This window comes from Perna viridis, chromosome 7 (genome assembly GCF_037379345.1).
Source record: "Perna viridis isolate PV_CMFRI_1.1 ecotype Kerala chromosome 7, ASM3737934v1, whole genome shotgun sequence".
NCBI lineage: Eukaryota > Metazoa > Mollusca > Bivalvia > Mytilida > Mytilidae > Perna > Perna viridis.
The window spans coordinates 7454547-7481200 of NC_142451.1; the positions used below are offsets into that span (position 1 = coordinate 7454547).

General features: G+C 34.5%; 2 protein-coding genes and 1 long non-coding RNA gene across 9 annotated transcripts; 1 reads left to right on the plus strand and 2 right to left on the minus strand.

Annotated features, from left to right (window-relative positions):
• Positions 1-212: 212 nt before the first annotated feature.
• LOC148611145 (apolipoprotein D-like) lies at positions 213-9326 on the minus strand. Of its 4 annotated transcripts, XM_088591324.1 has the most exons (6): positions 9098-9326; positions 4875-4947; positions 3975-4060; positions 3354-3471; positions 1281-1366; positions 213-527 (listed from the first exon to the last, which is right to left on the minus strand). In XM_088591324.1, exons 3-6 carry the CDS (start codon positions 4015-4017, stop codon positions 301-303), a joined length of 474 nt encoding a protein of 157 aa, XP_088447450.1. In that variant the 5' UTR covers positions 4018-4060; positions 4875-4947; positions 9098-9326; the 3' UTR covers positions 213-300. The 4 variants fall into 4 exon arrangements, with proteins under 4 accessions (XP_088447450.1, XP_088447452.1, XP_088447451.1 ...); XM_088591326.1 differs by lacking the exon at positions 4875-4947; XM_088591325.1 differs by lacking the exons at positions 4875-4947; positions 9098-9326 and having other exon boundaries at positions 3975-4862.
• Positions 9327-13477: 4151 nt separating this feature from the next.
• On the plus strand, positions 13478-24807 carry LOC148611146 (uncharacterized). Of its 2 annotated transcripts, XM_088591328.1 has the most exons (10): positions 13478-13610; positions 14163-14285; positions 15493-15687; positions 17781-17872; positions 18721-18834; positions 20165-20197; positions 20769-20880; positions 23178-23220; positions 23868-24022; positions 24654-24807. In XM_088591328.1, exons 1-10 carry the CDS (start codon positions 13535-13537, stop codon positions 24716-24718), a joined length of 1008 nt encoding a protein of 335 aa, XP_088447454.1. In that variant the 5' UTR covers positions 13478-13534; the 3' UTR covers positions 24719-24807. The 2 variants fall into 2 exon arrangements, with proteins under 2 accessions (XP_088447454.1, XP_088447455.1); XM_088591329.1 differs by lacking the exon at positions 23868-24022.
• Positions 22451-26642, minus strand: LOC148611147 (uncharacterized). Of its 3 annotated transcripts, none has more exons than XR_015924068.1 (4): positions 26505-26642; positions 25824-26017; positions 24216-24253; positions 22451-22786 (listed from the first exon to the last, which is right to left on the minus strand). It is a non-coding gene; the product is annotated as an uncharacterized LOC148611147 (long non-coding RNA). The 3 variants fall into 3 exon arrangements; XR_015924067.1 differs by having other exon boundaries at positions 25036-26017; XR_015924066.1 differs by lacking the exons at positions 22451-22786; positions 24216-24253 and having other exon boundaries at positions 24801-26017.
• Positions 26643-26654: the final 12 nt, after the last annotated feature.

Genomic DNA, 26654 nt, shown 5'->3' on the forward strand with positions numbered 1-26654 from the left:
CATGCTTCCGGTTTTTTGGTGGAGTCCGAGTTGCTCGTTTGCTTTTGTCATACTTTGTATGTATCATTTTAGTTGCTTTGTGTTCTTTGTTGTGTGTGTCTGTTTTCCATGTCTGTTCTTTGTCACTGGATTGCATTCTTTTGATTACCGTTGTAACATTGGTTCCCTTGATTACTCTTTAAAATAAGCATAATACGACAAACCAAAATTACTACGATTAATAACAACATTTTATTGGTATAAAAGTATCACATTTTAAGACGAACGATAGATATAATTGAGTATCGTAGAAGTAAATATTTAACAGGAATTTTGATCTGTTTTTGAGAAGTGTCCTGTGTCGATTCCAAAAGCTCGTGCTTTGCCAAAAAGTTTATCTACAATGGTTTGATCCAATGTTCTGTGTCTACTCAAAATCCATGCCAGTTCCACGTGTCCAAGAGGTCCGAGGAAAGGTCCACAAGAATATATCAGCGTATAGTTTTTATAGTCTGTGTCCAGAACCCAGTAGTCTCCGTAGGGGGCATCTGAAAAAAAAATCCACCAAGGAAAGGCATAGATAAAAAAGACGAATCGTAAGGATATTTAGAAGAATTTGTCAGTTACATTATCATATACATGCACTTTTGACACACAATATTGCTGCCATTTATAAACACAATCAGTACTATAACATAATAAGAGAATATGCCAAAAATTAACTTTAAACCTAAATTCCTGACAACATGCACATCTCCATGTGGTAATGCAGTGTATTACATTCAACAAAGATGCATAACACTGCTTTAAGCAGCTAAGAAAATAATATGTTCCAACAGACCGACAGACAGACCGAGTGAAAACTATGTACATATACCCCCATACTTCGTTTGCGGGGGTATAAAAATTAATATAGACAAAATTCATATCTTTTTTTATATGTTTCATGCCAAGACCTCAGCAGTTGATATTAACGAAAGCTTTAAATTTTGAAGAATAGGTGATTCAATGGACTTTTGTTCAAAACTTTTCGATACATCCTGTAATATTTAATACTATCTTTTCAGCGGTGTTGTTTGTTACTTTAAACATCTCGATTGATAAGTTTGAAATTGTAACTTGTCTCTTTCTAATTTTTTGACAATAATTTTAGGTACGGCATGCCGCACAAACAATATATATTGGTACGGTACCAGTCGTACAGGCCGCTGCGCCCCGGACAATCATACATATGTAGATAGTAATATAATACATTTGTATATGTATTTAGAGTATGTATAAAATTATAAGAATTAACTTACTGTCAGCGAAACGAACTTTGAGGCCAGCAGGTTTATTTTGGTCTGGTCTATAGAGGTCACCAATAGCATTCACAGGCTTTCCAAATCTAAAATTAATACAAAAGAACAATAAAATCAGTCATGTCTTATTTTTTGCATAATGTTGTATCGACTGATTGATTTTTTTCTAATCCGAAGCCATTTGACTCCGAGAGGTACTAAAATACTTATCACCCGGGAGATTTAACTATCTTCAATTCTGGCAAGAACTGATGTAAATTGTACCAGAATCCGTCAAGCTTATTGGACACTATTCTGGATTCAAGCTGACATTTCCTCAAAATAATGATTGAACACATTTCTAATTCCATGGTTCTAGTTCTGTTTCATAAAAATTGATGAAAATTATGACACCTAATTTTCCTACAGAAAATCAGAAATACAGAAAATCCATCCAGTAGTTACATTATGTAAAAAGCTAGTTGCCCTAGCTTCCGAAATAATTGTATCATTTCCATTTCAAGGCATTGAGGTAAAATACAATATAAAGTAGTCAGAATTAAGTAAACGAAAATAAAATGTGAATATTAGCAAAACGGTGTATATATCATGATGAAACTTATCGGTGCACAGATATTCAAGTAAATAATAAAAAGAATGCTTTACACGGCGCAACTCAGGGACGGGTCCAGGATTTGATTTTTAAAAAAATTTTTTTTTATTTGGGGGGGGGCGTTAATTGAATTAAATGCCGTGCAAAGCAAGGCAAAAAATATCATTGGTTGAAACTTGTGGTGAAAAATTTTGTTCTTACCGATTTAAAAGGAGTGCGTACGCCCGGTACGCCAGTCCTTGGATCCGCGCCTGCAACTTGATCTGACCACGTAAGTTTAAAACACCCGTATCCAAACAACAAGTAGTACTATTTTTTGTTGACGTAATTCGTAACTTCCAACGGTCATCATTTCTTCAATTTTTGTTCAAACATAATTTCCTTACAATTATGGTAATTTAGAGCCCCCATTAAGTTTATTATCGTTATTTTGTTTAAAATCCATTTGATCTAGCTATACGATCATTTTTAATCTCACGCCAGTAGAGTGAGAATGAAAATTATCGCAAGTTTCTATGTCCTCGCGTGACATACAAGCAACAGCGTAGGAATACTTGACGATCTAAATAACCGTCTGTTTGTTTACTGTGTATGAAATAATAGCTAATTTGTGGTATTATTTTTCAGTCTATAATGGAAAACGATTAAATACAATAACTTACCCGATAAGAATGAATAAATCCCTAAATTATTCTACAATTTTAAACACGAGCGTCATAGTTAACCAATTTTTTTTTCAAATGATCTATATCAAAACTGCACAACATACGTGACGTCACGTAGCACGCCGCCGAAAAATAGTCCCGATACTTTGTAGCGCTTATAAAACTTACATATTTAGGTCAGGAAAATAAAAATAAAAGACAACTAATATCTTATACTTCAGCAAAACAGCGATATACAGATTATCAAATATTTTTTTCAACTCGCGGGAGTTTCTTATGCTCATCTCGTCTCGCGGCGAAGCCACTCGACGAGATAAGCGCGAGAAACTGCCTCTCGTTGAAAAACTATTAAATAATCTAATAATAACAATCCAGTTAGTCGTTTAGGAGGAGTTGCGGACAACGCCTGAGACCATGTTTTTGCTGAAAACGCTTAAGTACAACAGTTGTCATTTATACAATTTTTGTCTAAACATACATGTAATTTCCTGGCAATATGCACATTTTCATACGGTAATCTAACACCATTGAGTTTCCAGCAATTTGCGAGACAACGCAAAAGACCAAATTTTGCGGAAAAACGCATAAGTTCAACAGCATTCTACAATTTCTGTCCAAACATAAATTCCTAACAGTATGGATATCTCCATATAGTTATATTACATCCAACAAAGTTTCATAATGTTGCAAGCGGCTTAGAAAAGAGTTAAGACACAAGGGCAGACAAACGGACGGACGAACAAACAGACCAAAAGGCATGATGAAATCTACATACGAAATTCGTTAGTGGGTATAATAAGTGATAGTGACTCTTACCTGATTCCGGAATTATTAACCCGGACGTGACCATCATCTTTAAGTTGGTAATTGGCTTGTACGCATTTTTGTCCAACCTCGAATATAGCCCAAAATTTGTAGATTTCATACCAGTCACCTAAATACTACACGAATGAATATAACTTTTATCAAATGAGAGTCTGAGAGCATTGAACGTGGTAAAATTCATTCTAAATTTTATTAATTTTTAAGTAATTAAATACTTGTAAAGATTAGCTGATCGAATCTTTAAGTAAATTCTGACTAGCTAAATGAGTGACTAATTTAGATATCAAAATAGAACCAAATGTGCAGGCAATGTGCAGGCAATATCGCAAAACGACGTCCTAGCTAGTCTAAGAAAATGACGAGTATATGTGACTATACGGACAAAGAACCCAAAACTTACAATAGTTGAATTTTACTTTTAATTATTTCGGTTATAGATAGTTCACATTGCTTTGTTACGGCTTTAGAGTGGTACGTGTACATATACATGTAGGGTGTAAGCCTCTGGTTGATTCTTACCGATTCTGGCGCTTAATCCTTATTAACGTGAAAACGATTCAATGTAATGAGAATTAAACAAGTATATTGGGTACTTGAATATTTTTTGCTTACTTGTTGTAGGTTCAACGTTGTTTGGGTAGTTGTAGCAGGACATCCTCCAGGTCTAATCACTTGACAGCAAGCAGAATACACAAGTCCTAAGGAAACAAGTAGCACAAGCATGGCTTTATTTGTATCTTCTTCTTCTTGTGAGACACCATTTAATCTTATATACTGTTACATTATCTTGTAGTCACGTTGAAACCAGTATGCGAAATTGTATAACACTAGTGTTACGAAAACTTTGTTTATCAGGACAAAGGGTGTTTTCAGGTTCTGTATACTGTTACTATAGTGTTCAGGAGTAGCATAATATGATTTTTAATCCGACACTTCGTTAGATACTGGTCTGGATTAAAGGGCAACAGGGCTCAAAGAGCAACATTTGGACCTCTGGGTAACAAATTACACAAAGATTAGAACTTCCTCTTAGACTAGACAAATGCAAAGTTTACATACAAGGGAATGAACCTCACCTCTTCCATTTTAATAAATTGTGCCAGATGGTCGGTGTGGTGATTTTGACAGTAATCAAGGGAACCAAGGTTATAGCGGTAATCGAAAGAATGTAATCCAGGGACAAAGACCAGACATTGAAAACAGACATACACAACAAAGAACATATTAAAGTCACTAAAAGCATACATACAAAGTAACAGAAGCAAATCAGCAACTCGAACTCCACTGAAAACTGAGAGCATGAACCAGGTGCACCGGTAGGGTAAGCACAAACAGAAAACACGTCACATGTGCAGTGTTGATTTTTTGGCCTTCAATAAAGAGAGCAACTCCATGACAGTTCTTAATTTCAGACGGTCACTGAATGCTCCCTTCATCGTAAGGTCGAGTCTATTTTCTAAATGATAAAGTCTTTATCATTTCCGGTGTGATTTCGATAAAGAAAACACATACAGCGATCATTTCCGGCGAGGTACCAATACAACGATCCTGGACAATCTTTAATGTGTTTTGTACAATGCGGGTTCTGAAACGATAAACAACTGTACCAGTCATATATACACAACGGACATACAACACATATATACATGTATACTAAAAACACATTTAAAGAAAAAAAAGCAATCATGTCATTTCACGACTGTAATCAATGGAAGATAAAATTCGAAATGGAAGGTGGGAAGCAGAACTTAAAATGAAACAATGAGCTGGACTAGATCTCATGGTGAAAACCTCGTGGATTGGATAAACTAAATTAACACAAATTGCAACAAAAGGTAGTCAGTATTAAAACCTTGAACCCAGCCAAACCCCGGTAAAATCAAATGACGAAATCACAAAGTATATGCACCCTATATATTGCTAAATATACAAATTTTAAAGAGTACACTACTTGCACTAATTAGTTTCATCATATTCCACTGCACATTTTAGGGAGAGTTTCGATTACAAAGTGCAGACGGTTGGACGAATATACAGGCAATTAATGTGACACTTGTAGGGAACTGCAGTTTATCACAAGTAAATCATGCAATTTCACATCGAGCATAGGTACGTACATGTAGGTAAGTGCAACATGAACTCTGAAGGATTAACGATATATCAACGAATAGACAACAACAAAAAAAGATATAAAAATTTATGACACAAAAAGTCACATAAATGTGTCAACATTTTATCTATAAGTGATAAATATTTTTTTAATTACAGAATTTTGCAAGAAAAGAGTATTTCCGGCTCATTTATATTCAATGATGTTATCCAGAATGTATTATGGCAAAAAGTCAAAAGATAAAAGAGGTAACCGATTTCCTTATCGAAATTAATGTAAACATGAACGCCTTGATCACAATAATGAGACGATCACGTGGTGTAAAATTAATAAACTTTCTTCTTTTGTCAAACGATAATTAATTTTGAATTGTCCGTTACATTGTGTTTGATCTTTCATTGTATGAAACTTATACCCTGTGACTAATGAATCTGTGGTCGAATTTTGATACAGTTAATTCGGAAACAATTACTCATTTGGTACTTGACTGGTATCCAAAGAATAACAAAATGCCTCACAGAACGCACATGTTGAATCTTGAACAGTTGGGGCAAGTTTTGAACTGATAAGGTACGATGTTCTAGAAACAAGCATTTTCCTCATGTACAGATAAAAACTTGTGTGAAATTTCTTCCAAATTGTGGCGAAGGTGCCATATTCCCAAAGAAAGACGGATTGTTTTTTGGGGCTGTGCATATTGAAAAATAAAGGGCAAAAAAAGAGCTACTGAGATTCTGGTCAAATTCTTTTTCCTGTGTCAAAGCGATTCGCTTTTCAGTAGCATCGTAATAGTTTTCAAATATAATTTATCATTGGTTGTCTTAAAATCAGGAAGGGATTAGTATTAGCATAAAATTGTTCTTTTGGATATTATTTCATTTTGTAAATATTGATCTTAATGTTTATGTTTTGATTGTTAGAAGAGATCTGAGAATTCTGATATCCTCCCTCAATCTCGAACCAAAGGTAACAGTTTTTCCTAATAATAACTTTTTCTATAATGTATGTATTTTCGGCTGATGTTGATAAAAGTATATGTAAAATTTGTACAATCAACATATGGATATAATGAAAATGCTTGTTTTATGGCCCCTAATACCTGATTGATGCCTCCTTTTGTGGTATAACACCATATGACACTATTTTAAATAAGTTCATACACATTAACTCGAGTTTGGTTCGAACATTATACCAATGCTTGTTTCTGGCCCTTTTGTGGTCCTTTTTTTCCTAAGCCCCAGGCATCTTTCTGTGGAATGGCATCTTGTGATATAACATCATAAAGATCTATAAACTTATACCCAGGTTTGTTTGATATCATTATACGACCGCAGTTGTTTAGCGGTGGTATAAAGAAGTCACACGACAAACCAATTAAATAATACAAACTTCCACAATCCCAAACCAATTAAATTGTAGATGTTCATCGTGAAAACTTCAAAGCAAAGTACAGGTACATGTATGTGAAGCCATTAAAATATTTTCGTCCAGGTCAAGTGGGTAATCGCTCATTTATATTTAAGATAATGATTTCCTTCAGAAAAAAATGTCATGAAAATACAATTCTTCATGAAAATGTGATAGTTTAAAAGTATCATTTACTTTTCGTTTGGGAAATTTTCATTTGTCATTTTCATTCATTAATGTGAGAAAAAAAATTATTATCGAGTCTTCGAGTGGTTCAAAATAAGATAATGCAATCCCACTTTCATCTTGTTCACTCCTTAGAGATAGAATCACATCCCATCCTAGTACCAAGTGACTTCAGATTTCCAAAGCCGCATCAGGAACAACTAATTAAATCACCAACACCGACCTCTAAACCTACAAACAATCCATCAAGTTTTGGTGTTGATAAATATCCCGGTTAATTGAACGTGTTGATATAACATTTAGACAACGCCTATTTTATGCATAGAACAATTACACACAAATTATTTGAAAAATGCCAAAGTTCATAGTGATGGTCTCCTGCATTGGGATGAGGTGCACTCTAGTGCATAGACGCATTTTGGTAGTAACGCCGTCCAGAAAAAAAATCCCCTTTAATTTCAGTCGTAGTTAATGTATAAAATATATATATACATTTACTATTGACAAATAAGAAAATGGTTTATATTTAATAATATAAATATATATGAATTAATTTCCAAATGCATTTCATTGTACAGTTGTTGTAATAACAGAATTACAACATAAATGTCAAACACGCGTTTATACAGTATTACCGGTTCGTGTGTCAGGCGTGTACTAGGATATTAGACCCCCCCTCCCCCCAAAAAAAAGAACGTACACACTCGCGCACACACAATCAGACTATTTTTTTTTTATCAATAAACATACTATATTTTCAGTATTTTAAAGATTTAAGAAAATAATAGATAAAGGAGTGGTAAGATTTCCACGGCCTTCAATGGTATTCATAATAGATGACTTGCAGAAAAGAACGGGATTTTTTTTATAATTACAGGTATACTGTGAAATTATAATAACTGTAAAGATGTGCAATATTTCTGTTTTAGGGTGGTGTGTTGTCCTTCCCTTAATATAAAATTGACGAAGCGACCACATATCTTACTCGTTTACGCAGATGGGGTCTCAAGGAAAAGTAATAATTTCCTCGATGTCACATGGCAATTATAAAATAAAATGTTTTAAAAAGTTCCTGCAAGGTTTTTCCTAGTACGCGTACATGTACATGTACATATAAATCTTTACATGTACTCGCACATGAATAGTGTTAGATCATGAATCAAACTTTTATCTTAGGACTTTGAAAATATTTTATTGCCTTGACACGATTATTTCTACCCATTAAATGCACTTGAAAATGTTGAAATTGAAATTTTATCATTTTTTATGATCAAATTATTGACTGGATCTTAAAGAAACTATAAAGATATTGAGGTTACGACACAAACATTTAAGGCAGTCCAAGGGAGAGAAAAATATGATCAGTTTTAGAGATCTGTATACAACTGGTACAAGTCTCTCATTAATACTTAAATACATCCTTGATGTCTGCAAATACTAGGCAATGTATTGCATTTTCTTCCTACAACCTTAAAATTAGATGAGAAGCTGGATGGATTTTAACTATTCATAAAACATGTGAGATTGGATTTACATTCCTACATATATTTATTATCATTGCCTATAAAAACGTGTAAAACAAAACAATGATTTATAATATTTTATACTTTAGAGACAAAAAACTCGTCGTTTGGTGTATACTCCTAAATAAAACCAGGTATTACAAATAATTACACCAGAAAACAAATATTGTTTTATATATATATAAAGAAAAAAGAAATGATCTCTTCAGTTATCAAATTTTATCTTGTTAATCTATCACATTGTATTGTTCCCGGTAAAGTACATCATCCATATTATTTTAAATTGTAAAAATATATTTTGCTTACAGTTTCTTTCATTTTAGCTCTTAACTTTATCAGAAGAATAAAGGAATATGTAGCATTATCAAATATACTGTAGCCAGAAGTGAATTTTATATTATAAATGTAAGTTTCTGTTAAGCCCTGGATTAAGCAAAGTTATTTTGCATATCCAGGAGGGACTAGAAGAAACTTTGAAAGTCAATATAGACAAATTATGCTCAGCTTACCTTATGTCCTCCTGCTGATTTCGAATCATCACACGGGCTGTTTCAGTCCCCGGTACTGGTATGTCCTGTCAAAGCTATCACAGCTCAACTTTGTCCTTTAAAACAAAGGCGTCGCGCCTTAAATTCTGGATCAAGTTTGCAAATGAAGTCATCTGTTTAAAATTTATTATACCCAATCGTGTCGCGGCATTAGAAAGTCCTGCTATCTAAATTATTTGCAATCACACGCATGGATATAATGCATTTTAATTACGCGTACTGGACGCTTGTTGTAATAGGAACGGTAATACGACACCCTATTGTTTTATCAAAGTTCAGGAATGTGTTCTGACAAGCTAAATAAAGCAGATATGGCTTGTTTGAATGAATAACCCCTCGAAGTGCCATAAACCTTGTACAATCTACAAACCAAGTCTTATAGACTTGAGATAAACATTAACGGGTATGATATATTGACGTCGAAGACTTGGGATTTAACGACCGTCTTTCCAAAATTACATCTTTATAGTGTGTATCGACACAACTTCATAGATATAATTAAGTTGTCACACACACCCCCTCTTTGTAAACTGTTACATTTAATTACTAGTGTTGTATCATTTTATTTATTTTATCTATTTTCTTTTATTTTGTGAAATCGGTTTTATGAGAATTTTAACACGTTTGAAGTGCCTAACATTGATGACATTTAAGTGTCTTATGTAATTTTGTCTAAATGTTCTCCTCGTTATGGCTGTAAATCAGCTTAGATTATTGTCACTTACTGGCATCTGTACCTCCGGATTTCTTTATCCATATATTTAAAAACTATAATGGCAAAGTCGGGAAGTATTACGTTTTTTATTGTATTAAATGAAAAAAAAAATAATAAAAATTCTTTAATCTGATTTAATATATATTAATTTTAGAATATTATCATTTAACATTTTGTTTAATTACGCTAAAATTCATGTTAGTGGTCAAAGTTATCTGAGATAAACCTGGGTGATAGTATAGACGATTATATTACACTCCGTAAAAATGAAATTGAAATTAAAATAAAATACGCAAAACCTAGTGTTTAATGCATTATATATATGTTCCTCAAGCGTTGGCAATAAATATTTAATATTTTATCACGAAACTGTCTCCTTTTTAAACATTCAAGTATATAAAGTAATTTAAAAGTATTTTTCATTATTCCAATATATGAATTTTACGGATCTACTCGGGCAATGACAAAACGACTCAACACACATCTGTATATGTACATGTAGTGTATTCAAACATTTATTATTTAAAGAAATATCATTATAACAAGTATAAGTCAAATCTAAAATAAACGAAATACTTGTTGATACATGTACATGTAATAATGTAACGTGTAATCGAAGTGTATAACACACACACACACACACACACACACACACAGAAATTGAAAATATTATTATATAACAAGTATATGTATATTGTACTTGTTATCAAAATGAAGTGTGATATTACACGTGATTAAGTTTTTTGTTGTATTTTTGTGTGAGTGCTGTATTGTTTTTCTTTATTTTTCTTTTCTTCATTTTACATGTCATCGTTCTGTTGTCTTGATCTCTTTTTCCTGTTCAATGTCGTTGGATTCTGATTTCTCTTAATGGTCCCTATGTTTTGATACCTCGGTATTTAGTCCCGATATGATTAAATTCATTATTTCGCTAATTCTGATTCAGATACATGTATTTAAGATAATAATTGAATTATAATTACGATATATATTATTCCAACATATCATATAATCCACAAGCGTTGTTGCTGGTACATGTACATGTATGAATATTTAATTAAAAGAGGTAATTAATATACCAGATCAATTATAGGTTTAATCTTATCTCATTAACTCGGGAACATGCATATCTAAATTGCGAATAAAGGGTAAAACATAGAAAACAAAACAAAAAATAAGTTACATTAACACAAACGCAAATAAAATAATACCCGACTATTAAAGACTTTCTTGAGAATAAAATATTCTTAATTTTACTTGTTTTGTATAAGGCAGTTTGTTATTGCAGTAGAAAAGTTTGGCTATCTTGAGGAGACCGAGTACGCCGTCGGAATTGGTCGTCGGTATTAAGACAGAAGTACTTGTAGTCATTTTGAACTGATAGGTTTGTAATACCTAAGGCTTTCTTTTTCCGTTCAGAATTTACAGGAGTGCAAAAGTTTAATGAACCAACAACCATGGATCTACTGTCAAAACCTTATTCAATATAGGGGAGATTAAGGAATTTTGAAAAAAGGTTTGTTCCAGGCTATTATAGCTCATTTTTTCCAAAATTTTACAAAAAATTAACATTATATATTTACTAACATAGGGGAATCCTCTGGACGCGCACTGATCAATTCTACGTCACAGTGCCCCGTGCAGGTCCGGGTGATAACAGAATAGGCCTGCAGCAGCGCTAAGCTTGTCGTAAAAGGCGACTAAACAGTGCTCAGAACCCTAGCCAGGGGCTAGGGCGCTCTGCCCACAGAGCAACTGGGATGTGTGCCCCAGGTGGTGGAATGGGGTACCCCTGGCATGTTACATGCTGGGGTTGTCAGGCTATAATACAGAAAACCTGACCGCAAACCATAGTGGTGCACCGGAAAGATGCCACGTTCCTCGCACGTTAAAGAACCCTACTGTGGTATTCTCCCGGAGTAGGCATTATAGGGCTCCGCCACAGGAGGCTAAATTGCCCGACCCTACCCACCTCTCCCTATTTCCAGTGGCAATCAAAAATTATTGACCCCATTATCCTTGTGTCCCATCCCTTTTTCATTTCATCATCATTTCATGTTCATTGTATCATCAATTTCATGTTCATCGTCTGAATATAGCTGAAATATTGCTGCTCGGACGTTAAACTCCAACAAACAAACAAATCTACGTCACAGTTAAGGAGCTCCAGTTGTTACTTCAGTATGTTTACACTATTAGACCTTGTATCAATTGTATGACTTAAATGAATTAATAAAATTAATTAATTAATTACAGCTAAATAAAAAAAAATGTAACGAATAGGTTTATATGTTGTGGTTTGACTAAACAACATCCACCTCATGAAGTCTATGAACGTAACGTGCAAGGTTTCAACAACGACTTCCTTGTTCGTTTGCAGCAATATTTCAGCTATATTCAGGCGATGAACATGAAAGGGATGATAAAATGAACATGAAGTGATGATGATTAAAGAAAAAAGGGATGGGACACAAGGATAATAGGGTCGACAAATTTTGATTGCCATAAAAGAAGGGAGGGATGGGTAGGGTCGGGCAATTTAGCCTCCTGTGGCGAAGCGCAGAGGTTCCTACTCCTATCGAATACCACAGCAGGGTTCTTTAACGTGCGAGGAACGTGACATATTTCCCAAAACGGTGCACCACTATGGTTTGCGGTCAGGTTTTCCGTATGATAGCCTGATAACCCCAGCATGTAACACACTAGGGGTATCCCATTCCACCACCTTGGGTACACATCCCAGTTGCTCTGTGGACAGAGCGCCTAGCCCCCGGCTAGGTTTCTGAGCACTATTTTGTGGCCTTTTACGGCAAGCTTAACGTACACCCGGACCTGTACGAGGCACGACTTCCTCAATAAAGCACTCCCTCTTTCTAGATGTATTCTCTAGTATGCTTCCAGACACGACGCTTGTTTCTTTAAATACAACAGTACATATTGTCATCCTAGTTTCGACGTGCTGTTTGTTGTTTGTGTGTTTGTAGTCAGATTCGAATTTCGTTTTTACTTTTGAGACTAAAGGAAAAATGGTTTTATTGTAATGAACTTACACCACAAATTAAACTTGTAAAAGTATTTACTAAATTTTTTCATTGTTAAAAAACTTACAGATTCGTAATTAAAGATATGGTGTTGCCGACCCAGTTTTTTATGGAAATATAAATAGTCTAAAAAGCAGAGTATTCGATGGATTTATCAACTACTCTTAAAATATGATATGATTTTCAAACAATTGTCTTTCTTTGAACCTTGTTTTCACAGAAATAAATGACTCCCCTGATTGCATCCCAGTCGTTTTTTAGTTTTCCATTACTCAATATTGCTTATTTTGTACTTAACGACTGTACTGCAAACTCAGTCTACTGGAATTGTAATGACCGATTATTTCTAATGATGGTAGCTTTGATTGTCTTGGCATTGAATTATTCTTTGATATGTTCTGAAGTTGGATGTAATATTGAGTAAATTTTATGATGTGTTTGTTGTTCCAGTACATTTCTACTTTACATTAATGGGGTTTGGGGTTTGAATGTTTAGGGACTTAGTCTAATTTTTCACATTGTATTCAAACTTGTACATTTGTATTTACGAAATCAACACACACATGTATAACATTATGTTGTGACCAAATGTAATCAACATTGTAGTTCTGAGAGATAAACCCATTTAGTAAACTGATAAACATGAATATACTATTGGTTCCAGATCTCCTGATTCTTATTCTATTCGGAGCTAGCCTTGGAAAACCGGAAAATTTGGGTTAGTACTTTTGATGAATTCAGAATGTACAATGTAACATTTGCATTTTTCACTAAAAGCACTAAATATCAATATTTATATACCAGATTATATTGCTTAACAGTCGCTCCTTTGTCAATATACTAAAAAGGGCGCGAATTCATTTGACACGAACCCGTCGTACGCTCCACTTAAAATTAGAAGCGTACATGTATACATGTACTGCGCTTCGTCCGGCCTTTATATGTAAGTCTATTTACACCCTGACCTAAAATCCACCATGCGCTCCTGATAAACATCATAATCCATCAGCAATTCTTGTTTTTAAATGGTAAAGTTTTAATCATCAAATAAGTTTGGATATATTAAGCGTTTGGCATAAAGGCGTTTTCTTATGTCCTCATTTGAATAAATGGAGAACAAAATCAATTTGATTAAAAATGTAACAAATACACTGGGCAAGTCTGACTTACAATTGGAACAAGTTACTAATCCACAGTATATATCCATGCACAGGAAAATGTTTGAGCCTTAAAAAATATATGAACAAATATGACGTTTTTGTTTCCACAGGAACTTACAATGTGGACAGAAGCAAAGTTTCAATCTCAGGAATATCGTCTGGTGCTGCCATGGCATCACAAATGCACGTGACACATTCTGCAGATATCATGGGCGTGGGGATGATAGCTGGAGGTGAGAAATTAAAAAAAAAAACAAAAAACAAAAAAAAACAAAAACAAAAAAAAACAAAAAAAAAAAATTCATGCACGTGTACGCAATTTCTTTGACGGAACAGAAAGGGAGTGCTATCTGGTGTTGCATCATATCTTTTGTTGAAAATGTGCAAAAGAATAGACGTGGAATCCCCCTATTTATAGTAACCCAAAAGGTAAGCAATATCTGGATTCCGGCCTGCTCTTTGCTGACAACTGGAGAAGAAACACCAAAAATACACACTTAGACAATAACATCCTCAGTCTTTCTCGTTACACAGAAGAAAAACCGCGGAGACACTAGATAGATGAATCAGTCTGAGTCCTGAATTTGTCAGATCCTATCCTAAAATTATAGCTTACTGTAACTGGTTGAATTTTTACCATAGCTTTTTTTAGCTCTTAGCTTCGTGCAAAATTTATGGAAGAGTGTTCTTTAATACTTCTAAACCTTAAGCGTCATCTGGTGGATGAGAGAGTAATCAAGGGAACCAAGGTTATAGCTGTAATCAAAAGAACGTAATCCAGGGAGAAAGACCAGACATGGAAAACAGACATTCACAACAAAAAAACATAAAGTAACTAAAATCATACATACAAAGTAACAAAAGTAAATGAGCAACTAGGACTCCACTAAAAACTGGGAGCATGGACCAGGTGCACCGGTAGGGTAAGCGTCCTCTGCTTTTCTAGAAACACCCGCCGAGTTGCTCATAAAAAGTCAATTCCGGCAAATATTTTAAGAAGAAACTGGTGTAACGGAAATGGCCGAGAAGTTCCGACTGTAACCGTTCTTACAATTTGCACATCAGATCACATGACGGGAAATCCGCAGTAATTTTATACAAAATACATACAAAGTAATATAAGAATCCCAATATTAAAGAGAAAAAAGGAATTACAGCAAGAGAAACGAGAGAAACAAAATGAAAATATAGAGTAATCGGCAATACGGAACAATTTTTCGATTGAATATATTATCAATGGCATTGAACAGTGGCTGGGAATGAGCGTGTACATTTTTGTAAGTCAAGTACTAACAGCTTGATCGTGTTTGGAGGATGTTAAGGATCGCGAACCACCGAATCATTAGGAGCTTTTCATTTCATTTTTGTTACTTTTTGAACATTACAGCGAAACTGCAACTTTTACAAACAAAGCAAGGGTGTAATTATTGTTTTTTCCAGTTCCATTTTCCTGTTCTGGTGGATCTATAGCTGGCTCGGTAGCCTGTATGAAAACTCCTAGCGTCGAGTCAATCAACACCTTTACTCTACTTACTAGTTCTGGTGCCCTTTTTGGCAATGTTGATTCTACATACCATATGAAACATGACAAAGTTTACATTTTCTCTGGATCATCTGACTCTGTTGTCAATCCAGGTGAGAATTTGTTTGTAGAAAATGGTGATTATTGTCCATATAGTGTATTTACAATCTACAGCTATTGTAGCATAATTAAGCAAATGTATAGGTTCCTCCCTAATAGTAACCTCAGTTCTCTGACAACTGATTGATTTTCTAGGATCAGTTTTTGATTGTTGTGTTAGATAAAGAATACAAACGTTTTCCAATTTACCCATTGTATGCGTCTCTTTGTATACTTTACTGACATCCATAATGCCAGAACAAGGACAATATATATAGATAAAACAAACAAAGAAAAAAAAAGGACTAAACCTGAAACACAAAACTTAACCCTACTACAGCAGTGCTAGAGGTTGTTTGGCAAGCTATTTTCTGACCATCCTAACCTCTAGCATCTGACATGTTCAAAGCTACTGCAAATGTGAATAAGCTAAGCATGTGATTTAAAATATTTAAAGTCTTTTATTTACATTAAAGAAGTTTAATCCACTGGAAATCAAGCAATAACAATCCTAAATGTTTTGTTAAATACCTAGAAAACATTTGTAATGAAGACAGTTATCAAAGTGAGCAGCAATTTTGAATAAGGTCACTAATTGTACGGAATACAATATATATTTGACAAAACGAACTTAAAGTTGACAAGGCAAAAAGGTTAATTTGATATTTTCGTTCCGAAAAACAAAATCCGTAATTTTATCAACCGGAAATACCAATTCAAAATGCTGATAACCAAATGTGAAGTTCATTTAAACTGCTTTTACAAAGGATTTCCAGGATTACTGGATTTTCTCATCAGGTAGGTCATTTGTTCTTCAGTTTAGTCACCTTTACCCGTGTTAGGGTAAAGAAACTGTATAAAATGTTTTAAATGGTAAATATTTTACTATAGTTGCAACTTCAAAGAACGTTGGAACGAGCGGTATGTAATATGGCGCTCAGAAGTTAGAGGTTGGGGTATGGAGAGGTAATCAAGGGAACCAAAGTTCTAGCGGAAATCAAAAAGAATGTAATCCAGGGACAAAGAACAGACATGGAAAACAGACAAACACAACAAAGAACTTAGAGAAACTAAAATAATACACACAAAGTAACAAAAGTAAATGAGCAACTCGGACTCCACTAATACCTGGGAGCATGGACCAGGTGCACCGGTAAAGTAAGCGTGCTCTGCTTTTCTGGAAACACCCGCCGAGTCGGTCATAAAAATTCAAATCCGGGGTAGAAGAAAGAGGAAAGGAAAAATGTGACATGTTGAACATATCAGTTTTCATGGTGCAGATGGATACATCATAACGATCCACGAGTTCATGATGACGACCACAAAACTTTTGTAGTGATGCCAACATAACCCTTTTCCTAAGTCCTAATTGTAAGAAGTATAGCACGATACAAAAAGCCTGCGTAGTTACGGCAAGCTCTGGCATAAGGTATGAGTTGTGATATGAAATCTTCATAGGCAGGTGCTGGAAACTGAGATTAAAGGATCTAGCAAAACGGTGTTCTTTTTTGGATCATATCATCAATAAAATCAGGCTCACAAGAGTGAAGGAATAGGTCAGCAAGTAGAGGAGCACAATTTGTTCCCATTGGAATGCCGAAAATCGCGTCCACCACATTGGACAAATATGTCGTCGATCAAAATTTCAAGCATTTTAAAAACATCTTCTGTATATTTGAAAGATGATTTGGAATCATATTTTACAAAGTATGAGAAATCTCTACAAAGATATATATATGTTTTGAATTTGTATCTAAGGGTACCATCATTTTTTGGAGAAAACGATGTATAATGCTTTTAAGTCGGGATTTCAATTGAGTACGGGGAATAGAACTATACAGTGTTGAAAAATCATAGGTTTTAATGCTATTATATTCTGATAATAATCTTGAAGGACCAAAAGAAGATAGCACAGATTAATGATTTTCCACTAACTCTTTTCTGGAGAGTGTAGAGGAACGGAATTCCAACCTCTCACGATGTAGGAGTAAACTTAACCCAAGCCTAATCCTAACCAACAAGTCTAGTGCGTGGTTCTCGGTTTGTAGGCACTGATTCACTCTTTTATACATGCATGTACAATGATTTTCGATATTGATATTTAAAGGTAATGGTCCGAAGATAGAAAGTTTTTATAACCACTTCACCCTACATTCTAATGTTAAAACGGTCTTCGGGATGAACGCGGAACACTGCATGGTAAGAGAAATATCCTAATCACTTGGGGCAAGCAACAAACACTAAATACGTGTCAAAAAATCAAGTCAAACCTTTAGATATCCGAAATATTTTTGCATTTCAATTTCGAATCTTCGATTTCTTAAACATTAAATAAGTAATTCAATTAAAACTTTACACATGTACATTATCCAAACTACATGTAGATTCATCATCTTTGAGACAACGGAAGCCAAAGGCGTACATTTTTTATCGTTATACTGAAAAGTACGATTTACAAAGAACGCACATACTCTAATGGCCCAAATAACTTGTAAACAACAATCGAATTACTACAATTTTTGATTTTCTATAAGAATGTCATACATGTAAGTATCCCTCATGTATGCCTTTCAATGAAACATTCTTTGCTGTAGGGGCAATCGTTTGATTTTAAGTGTATTAGTGTAAGTGTTGCTTCAATTTGTAACTTGACCTTTTGATATATTCTATCATGAAAATGAATGCTATTTCGAACAATCGTGCAGCCAGTTTTTTCTTCATCAGAATTTCTGTCGAGACGGAGTAGACCATAGGCTTTTACCAAATTATGAAAAACATTTCTTCTGATAATATGCAAACTCGAGAAGAATCGTTCGTTTTTGAACTTGAGTTTCCATAACTTTAAATTACGGGTAGGGTTAACACCACTGGGTTAATCCCATATACATGTACATATCGCTTGTAGATCATTTAGGTCACCTTCGGAAAATTTACCACTTGTAAAAGATACTCTCAGCGTTCACGATACAACAAATACGGTTCTGTTTTATATTATGATGAATTTGTTTTATGATGCTACATGAGGTCTACAAATAAGATAATTTTAGCCTACCGAAAACTATGGAGGAGCATGCAATATCTTGTCATCATCAAATTATCTGAATAATTGTGGTTATAATGCTGCTTTTGATTTGCTGAACTGGATCTATGGAGATCTCAAGGTATGTTTTTATGAAAAATAAGAACGTAGAAGTCGATGTACCGACCCCGAGAATTCATGATAATAACTTTTTCCAATAGTTATAACTCAGGATATCACGGATAAATGGATAAAATTATACTTTAAAATTAAGTAACAGAATCATTTTTCACAGAGAAGAAAGTGATAAAAACAAAATTGATATGCAAACTTACTCTAATGTTAGTTTTTGAGCTTCCTTAATGTAATACTCAGGTGTGGTTTATCATCGAGTTTGAGTTACAGTTCAAGTAACCGTTCGAGTTGAATTTCTCATCAACTCGAACTCGAAATGGATGATTACATGACTTGCACAAAAACTCCCTAAAGTAGGTTAAGGTGTGAAACTACAAAGTAGTGTAATACTTGCAATAGTACGTGTATGTGCCATGTCTGCATGTGTGTTATTTCTTTGTTTCTTTTAACTCGTGAAACGTAGAAATGACGTACTTGGACGTTACTTTTGACTCGCATACATGGAAAGACTAATCAAGGGAATCAAGATTCTAAGGGAAATCAAACGAATGTAATCCAGGGACAAAAACCAGACATGGAAAACGGACAGACACAACAAAGAACATAAAAAAACACAAATCATACGTACATGTACAGAATAAATGAGCAACTAAACTACTCCGCTGGGACTGGGAGCATGGACCAGGTGCATCGGCAGGGTAAGGATCCTCTCCTTTTCTAGATACATCCGCCCTGTTACTCATAAAAAGTCAAGTCCGGGGTAGACGAAAGAAAAAAAGAAAACTGGGAAATAACACACAAATATTTGGCACATATACCCTACCGTACCATAAAACCTTTCCCTGTATTAATCAAGAAAGAAATCTAATTTTTCGAACAGGAAATATGCAAAATAAAATCACCGATCAACGTTAATGACGTCATAGTACCAAAGCAAGTAGTTTGCTCAAAGAGAACCAACCAATTGGAAAGCTCGTTACAAATAAAATTAAATTATATGTGAATAGAATTATCATATTTTTTACAATGTTTGGTCAGTGTTTTTTTCTCATGATGCACAAGGGTTTGCTCCCACTATCAAATATTCCGCCCGACTAGTAGTATAATAGTCGGGCAGTATATTTGATAGTACGAGAAAGCCCCCGTGCTTGTCGGGCTGCATATGTGATAAAGGGAGTAAGTCCTGTGTGTAGTGAAAATTCATACACATTTGACCTTTTTTTTGGCCTTAATGAATGATGAATTTTATCCACGTTGTATTTTTTGTTTAACTTGAATATTTTATTGCTACAATGCATGGTTTTATATATCCAACTGCTATTTTCATGCTTTTATAGAGACCTCAAACTGGAGTTCAGTTGGCTGGGAAGGTAAGAACCATGTATTAAGTGTTTCAATAGGGTATGTAAGTCTCGTCAATGTGACCCTGTGATTTCACGAGGATGGGTCCTAGTCTACCATTCAAATGCATGGAGATAAGTCATTTAGAGAGCGTTGAGTTCAGTGTTAAGAAAAAACATAAAATAGAAGATTTTGCATTGTTATATAGCGTTTCGAGTACCCGGAAGTAAACAATTAATTGCAGACCGGTCTTCGGTTTTCAATACATTCTTCGTCAGAAATTCCGGTAAAGATAAGGAAACCAGAACGAGACTTACACACCCTATGTTTATTTTTTTAAAGATGTGTCATTCTTCATTTCATATACTTCAAATTGTTTAGTAGATAATGTGTAGCGTTTTGTAAAGGGTAATATAAAATAGGTGATGCATTTGTACAAGTTGAAACTAGCCCTAAGTGCTGGATAGACGAAAACTTGCAACCCAAGGATCTGAAGAAAAAAAAACTGTAAACTGTTCAATCTATATTAAACACAATGCTTCCTTTTTGAAAAAAATAATGAAGCCGTCAACATTGTCGTCACATTTTCTGCTTCCCCAGTTGAAGACATTTGATCAGTCCGAATTTTTCCACCTCTCGATACCAGCCACTTACAGTTTTGATACCACAGGTTATGTGTACATTCCATCCCGTTGCGCAGATAAACAAACAAGTAAGAATGTATAACCCTCACATCATAATATATGAACATGGAAAGACAATCTGTCTATTCATAGAAGTAACACATAGAATGGTTAAATTAGTTTTGTCTCAAATTTAATTAAATCCATGTGGCAACCAGGCCAGGAGACAAGTTACACGTGTACCATATAAAAGGTTTTAAGATAAAATTTGTACGCGAGCTCACTACTTCTAACTGCCCCGGATTAGTGCGTGAAGTTCGCTCATCGATCGTAGCATAGCAATCGGAATATATGAGATCACGTGATGACTAGTTGAAATATTGGATAACATGCCATACTTAATTCATACGTATTATATATCTGAATTTTTATAGTGTCAACAAATATATTTTCTGTATTTTTAATTTGCATCTTTATCATTTTCGTCTTGAATTTGACGTATCTTCCCAATAAAGTTAACGATTTATTTTGAAATAAATGTCCTCTTTGTTGAACTTGTATTTTAGTTGTATTTATAATTGTTCGCTTTTTATTGTACATATTTTCTCTCTGTACTATTTTGACTACTAATTTTGTCAATTTTGACCGGTTGCAATTTTATGCTGCCAGCTTCGGCGTTTGTGTTTAATGTACCGGAAATAGTTAACCGTGATGGAAACGAGACATGCCACGGATATAAAACCTGGTTTAACCGACAATTTCCATCGGAAAAGCCTGTTCCAAGACAGTACTGTTGCGGTGGATCCAAACATTCCGTTTTTTTCTCGATATTGTTTGTCATTTGTTATACAGACTTTCCTTTATAACTATTCATTTTAATCATATTTTCTTGAGTTTATCACTTTTGTAATTTTCGTTGGCTAGCACATTAAAATACAATTCTAGTTCTGGTTAAAATTAGGATCTATCGGGTAGCAATTTGTTATATCACCGAAAAGGCAGGGATACTGAGATTTTTTGTCTTCAAAACTGTGTCCGGTTTAAGTTATTCTGAACGTTACATGATTCATTGATTTTTGGGGTTAAACGCCCGAGCAGCAATATTTCAGCTATCTTCAGGCAATGAACATGAAGTGGATAATACAATGAACATGAAATGATGATGAAATTAAAAATGGGATGGGACATAAGGATAATGGGGTCGACAAATTTTGATTGCCACTGGAAATAGGGAGAGGTGGATAGGGTCGGGCAATTTAGCCTTCTATGGCGGAGCCCTATGGTTCCTACTCCGGGAGAATACCACAGTAGGGTTCTTTAACGTGCAAGGAACGTGGCATCTTTCCCAACACGGTACACCACTATGATTTGCAGTCAGGTTTTCCGTATTATAGCCTGACAACCACAGCATGTAACACGCCAGGGGTACCCCATTCCACCACTTGGGGCACACAACCCAGTTGCTCTGTGGGCAGAGTGCCCTACCCCCGGCTAGGGGTCTGAGCACTATTTAGTCGCCTTTTACGACAAGCTTAGTGCTGCTGCAGGCCTATTCTTTTGACACCCGGACCTGCACGGGGCTCTGAACGGTATATCCTATTATATCTATGGAATTTGACCTAGTGTATATGAATATTTAAAAAAAAAACAGCTGACAAATTTATTTATATTTTTTTCCAATTTATTCATTGACTTATGTCGCATGGGAAATCCCAGCCTTATCTCAGTAATAAATATGTAGTGCCTAAAGGACGCACGAACTATTTGCTAAACAACTAGTGCTGTACAGTTACGTGTACGTTTTTCATCATGCACCTGACCCTACTTCTACAAAGTAAGACTGGAATTCTGTTCCTCTATATGGTGGCATCAAGTCAGAAAAAAGTGCTTGACAGCCTCTAGCTTTGGTGGAGTATGCCTGACTCGTGATAGTTCCTATTTATCACTTCCAATAGGCTTGATAAAAGCGAGATAACTCTGGTGGGGTTTTGTTAACTGTAAAGTGCAAAAAAAGACGGTTATTGAAGCTTGAAATATATACCTGTCTATCCGACCATGAAATTCAACCATTCACAATACGACAAAAATATGAAACAATTAAACTATAGGGACGAATTCTTCAAAATGTACGTGTACCGCAAGGGCCGTTAAAAATATCTAGAATTAGTAATCAAACATTTCAGAAGCAAATCATTTATTTAAATGTAGCCAAAATAACAGACATAAATGAATATGTAAGGACATAGCTGGGATGTACATCTGTGTTTATAAAACAATGGGCGACTGCATTCTAAATTTATGCAGTGTCGCGATTCGTGGTACAGTATGCATAGTACCCGACATGCAGAAGCAGAATCCTTTTCCATTTAAATTCTTTAATTTACAGGATGCAAATTACATATTGCACTTCACGGTTGTATGCAAGGAAGGTTAGTTTGTGTTTTATATTTTAAGTACATAATCCAAACACGTATCTGAACGCATCTTTCTTTAAAATCATGTACTATCTAAAGCACAGTCATATACTTTAAGACATGTAGGTTAAATTGTGTTTTGCCTTTGTAAGACATACAAAGACAAAGTTATTACAATGTGCATTTACACATTCAATTATTTTTTTTATTTGAATACCACCTTTATGTAAAAGATGTCATTGTCCTATGAAAAATTTCGTAATTTCTAATAATTTTGCCTCCAACCTGTAAGAGCATAATTAAAAACAAAAGCATGATATACAGCCCATTTTGTTGATTTTTATTTATTTTGGGGCAAGTTGGGGAGTTAAATTGAACTTGATATACATAAATATATATATATATATATATATATATATATATATATATCATGCATACGTATGTATGTAAAAGAGAGAGAAGATACAATCTCATGTCGCATTGGAAAATAGTGTTTTAGATGTATATGTTGGATATTGTTTAATCATTCACTCTCTCCGGGGAAAACTCATATTTGATATTAGAGCAAAAGACAAAAATTAAGGAATATGTGATCCTCGCCCTCTCGTGAAAATCGATGTGTTACCCTTTCTTAAATCTCGGTCCAATCTTGTTTCTTCCAGGCATTATATAAATGATGAGTATGTCTCACACGCAGGGTACAACGAGGTTGGTGAAGCAAACAATATAATCATACTTTACCCCCAGGTCCAACCCACAGGTTTGACGAACCCTAATGGTTGCTGGGACTGGTGGGGCTACACGGGCACACTCTTTGGTATGTCCAGATTCAACGTGGCATCTAATTTAAGAATAATTCACCTAGTGTTATAGCAACATGTACATCTATTCTTGGTCGTAGAATTGGAAGGATTTTTCGGAAAATTCTTTAACGTCACAAATAGGTTTCGTCAGGAATCCTATTCGATATATATATTAACTTAATTAAAACTAAAGTCATTTCAACTCACCGCAACTTAGTATGTTTCTACCAAATGTTCTCGTCTAACTGTGAAAAAAGTAGGACATTTCTGAATTTTCGCTTTTTTTTCTCCAATTTTACAAATTAGTTTTTTCATTAGAAACTTTTGAACTGAGTACATCATTACAAATGAGCTCTACAAAGGCCTTTCCATTCCACTGCAGTACTTATATATATATACACGAAGATGGGCTTAGTGCTGAGCATCGGGGCTTTTAAAACTAGATCTCAGTGAAATAGTGGGTTCTATATTTTTGTACATATTGTGCTTATATTATTATAGAGATGTTGGTTTTTACACGGGTTTTTAACAATATCGTTTTTAATGAATCTTTCGATTAATTTTTATTTTGCAATTTCAAAGTATACTTTGATGTGGTTGTTCCTGTCCGGTCACACCTATAAGATAAGTTTTATTTGTTTTCAGCTACAAAAAGAGGATTTCAAATAACAGCCTTAGACAGAATGAGAAGAAAAGTTGTTGGGCAGTAATGGTCCCTTGCATATTATTTACAAATTATTTAGTATAAAGAATATGAACCGGAAACAAACAACAATAACAATAAAACCTACGCGCATGACCATCTCATTTATTCAAATATGGAATGATCAATTAAAGGAGTATAATTTCCCAAAAGAAAGCAATACAATACCATTTCAGTGTGCAATAACTTTCCATACCGTTATTGCACTAGTGCAAATATGATTAAAATTTGTGACGTTACCGTGACAAAAAGTCATTATAAACAAAACTAAAATATATTGCTATACAAAGGTACAATAAAAGGTTTTTGCATGAATACATATACCTGGGAATATCATCCGGAGTAGAATTTTGTATTGCACGAGTTTACGAGTTTTCCCGTAGAAAGCGTGCTATATATTCCCATACTGTACTTAGTGCAACAAAGCTTCAAAATCATGACATATCTACAAAAACTGTTTAAAATAAGTTTCTTGCAACTGCAATACAATAAAAGGATCATTGCTTGAATATTTGAAATTATCACATATTTTGCAGTGATATGGATTATCAAAAAGTTAAATATAGAAATCCTTGGGATTATGGATGTTTTTTTCCCCTTTAATAACGACATTTCTCGCATGTAGCGATATTTATATAGGCTAGTAGTGGTTTTCACAAAAATTCTTAATTTTACACTCCTACGATTTTTTTCTTTGTGAAATCGACTGACTCTAAAGCTTTCTTCAGAGTTAGAAAATTAGCATTATTTTTAGCATTAGTTTTGGAAGTCAAAACATTTATATTGCCGGATATAGACACAATGAATTTCGATTTTTGCAAAGTTGAATGGTGTCAAGGCGTAGTAAATATCGACAATGAAATACCGAAACGTCAGCAATGGGATGATTCAAACAAACCAAAATCCAAAAACATGGCCTTAACACACGAAACAGAGACGATCTGCACACACAATGTAGCGAACCGAATAAAAATACACATAAAAAGTAGAGATAAGTAAAACGGCGTCACACAAAAAGCAAAAGCATTACAAAATGAACGCCCATATAAAAACCAAGTGACATCAGGTGCTTCGGATGGAGAAGCATGTCCTGCTTCGCCAGCTGTACTCACATGTTGCAATTGAGTATAATCCAATAATAATCCAGCAACTATAATGTAGCTCCTCAAATGAAACTTTAGTTTTGTTATGGTTTACTACAAAAATATGTCACGTACATGTAAGAGTACTCGGAGACTTCAAATCAAAGTTCCCGGGGGTTCTTGGCAGTATACTGTATCGAGGTACTTGTACATCTGGAATTGCACTGCAAAATTAAAATACAAGAGATTATATCTGATATAAAAATAAGATAAAAAAAATTTAAGGTTTCACACTCACCACATATTAAAACACATTTATAAAAGGAACCTGTATACTGTTCTCATTGACGAGTATACAGGTTCCTGTATTTATCACCAGTTTTTTTTAACTTGACACAATTTTACCATGATAACGTAATGTAAATACAAAACCTTATTAAACCAGAAGTAAACAAGTGCGTTGTGGGGATGTAAAAAGAATTTTAATTGAAGTTAACTTCTTGCTTACTAATTTAGAGATATGAATGAAAACCATTGGAATTTTAGAAATTTCATTAATTTTACATGTCATACATGTACATGTTTACAGAAAGAGTTATCTACTATACAAAAACCTTTGTCACTACTTTAAGCTGAACACTTAGTTTATTTTCGTGCTTCGATGAGGTTTCTCCAACGCCAACTTTCGTTTTCCGATTACGTAAACATTACCTAATAAAGTCATTTTCACTGAATGTACATTCTGTTGTCAATATCGACGAGGGTTTTATCGATCTTCTGTACAAAATTAGCAATACTGTATGACTCAGGTAGCCAGAAATTCATCAGGTGGGCTCTCAAGCGGCAACGTCATTTTGACCG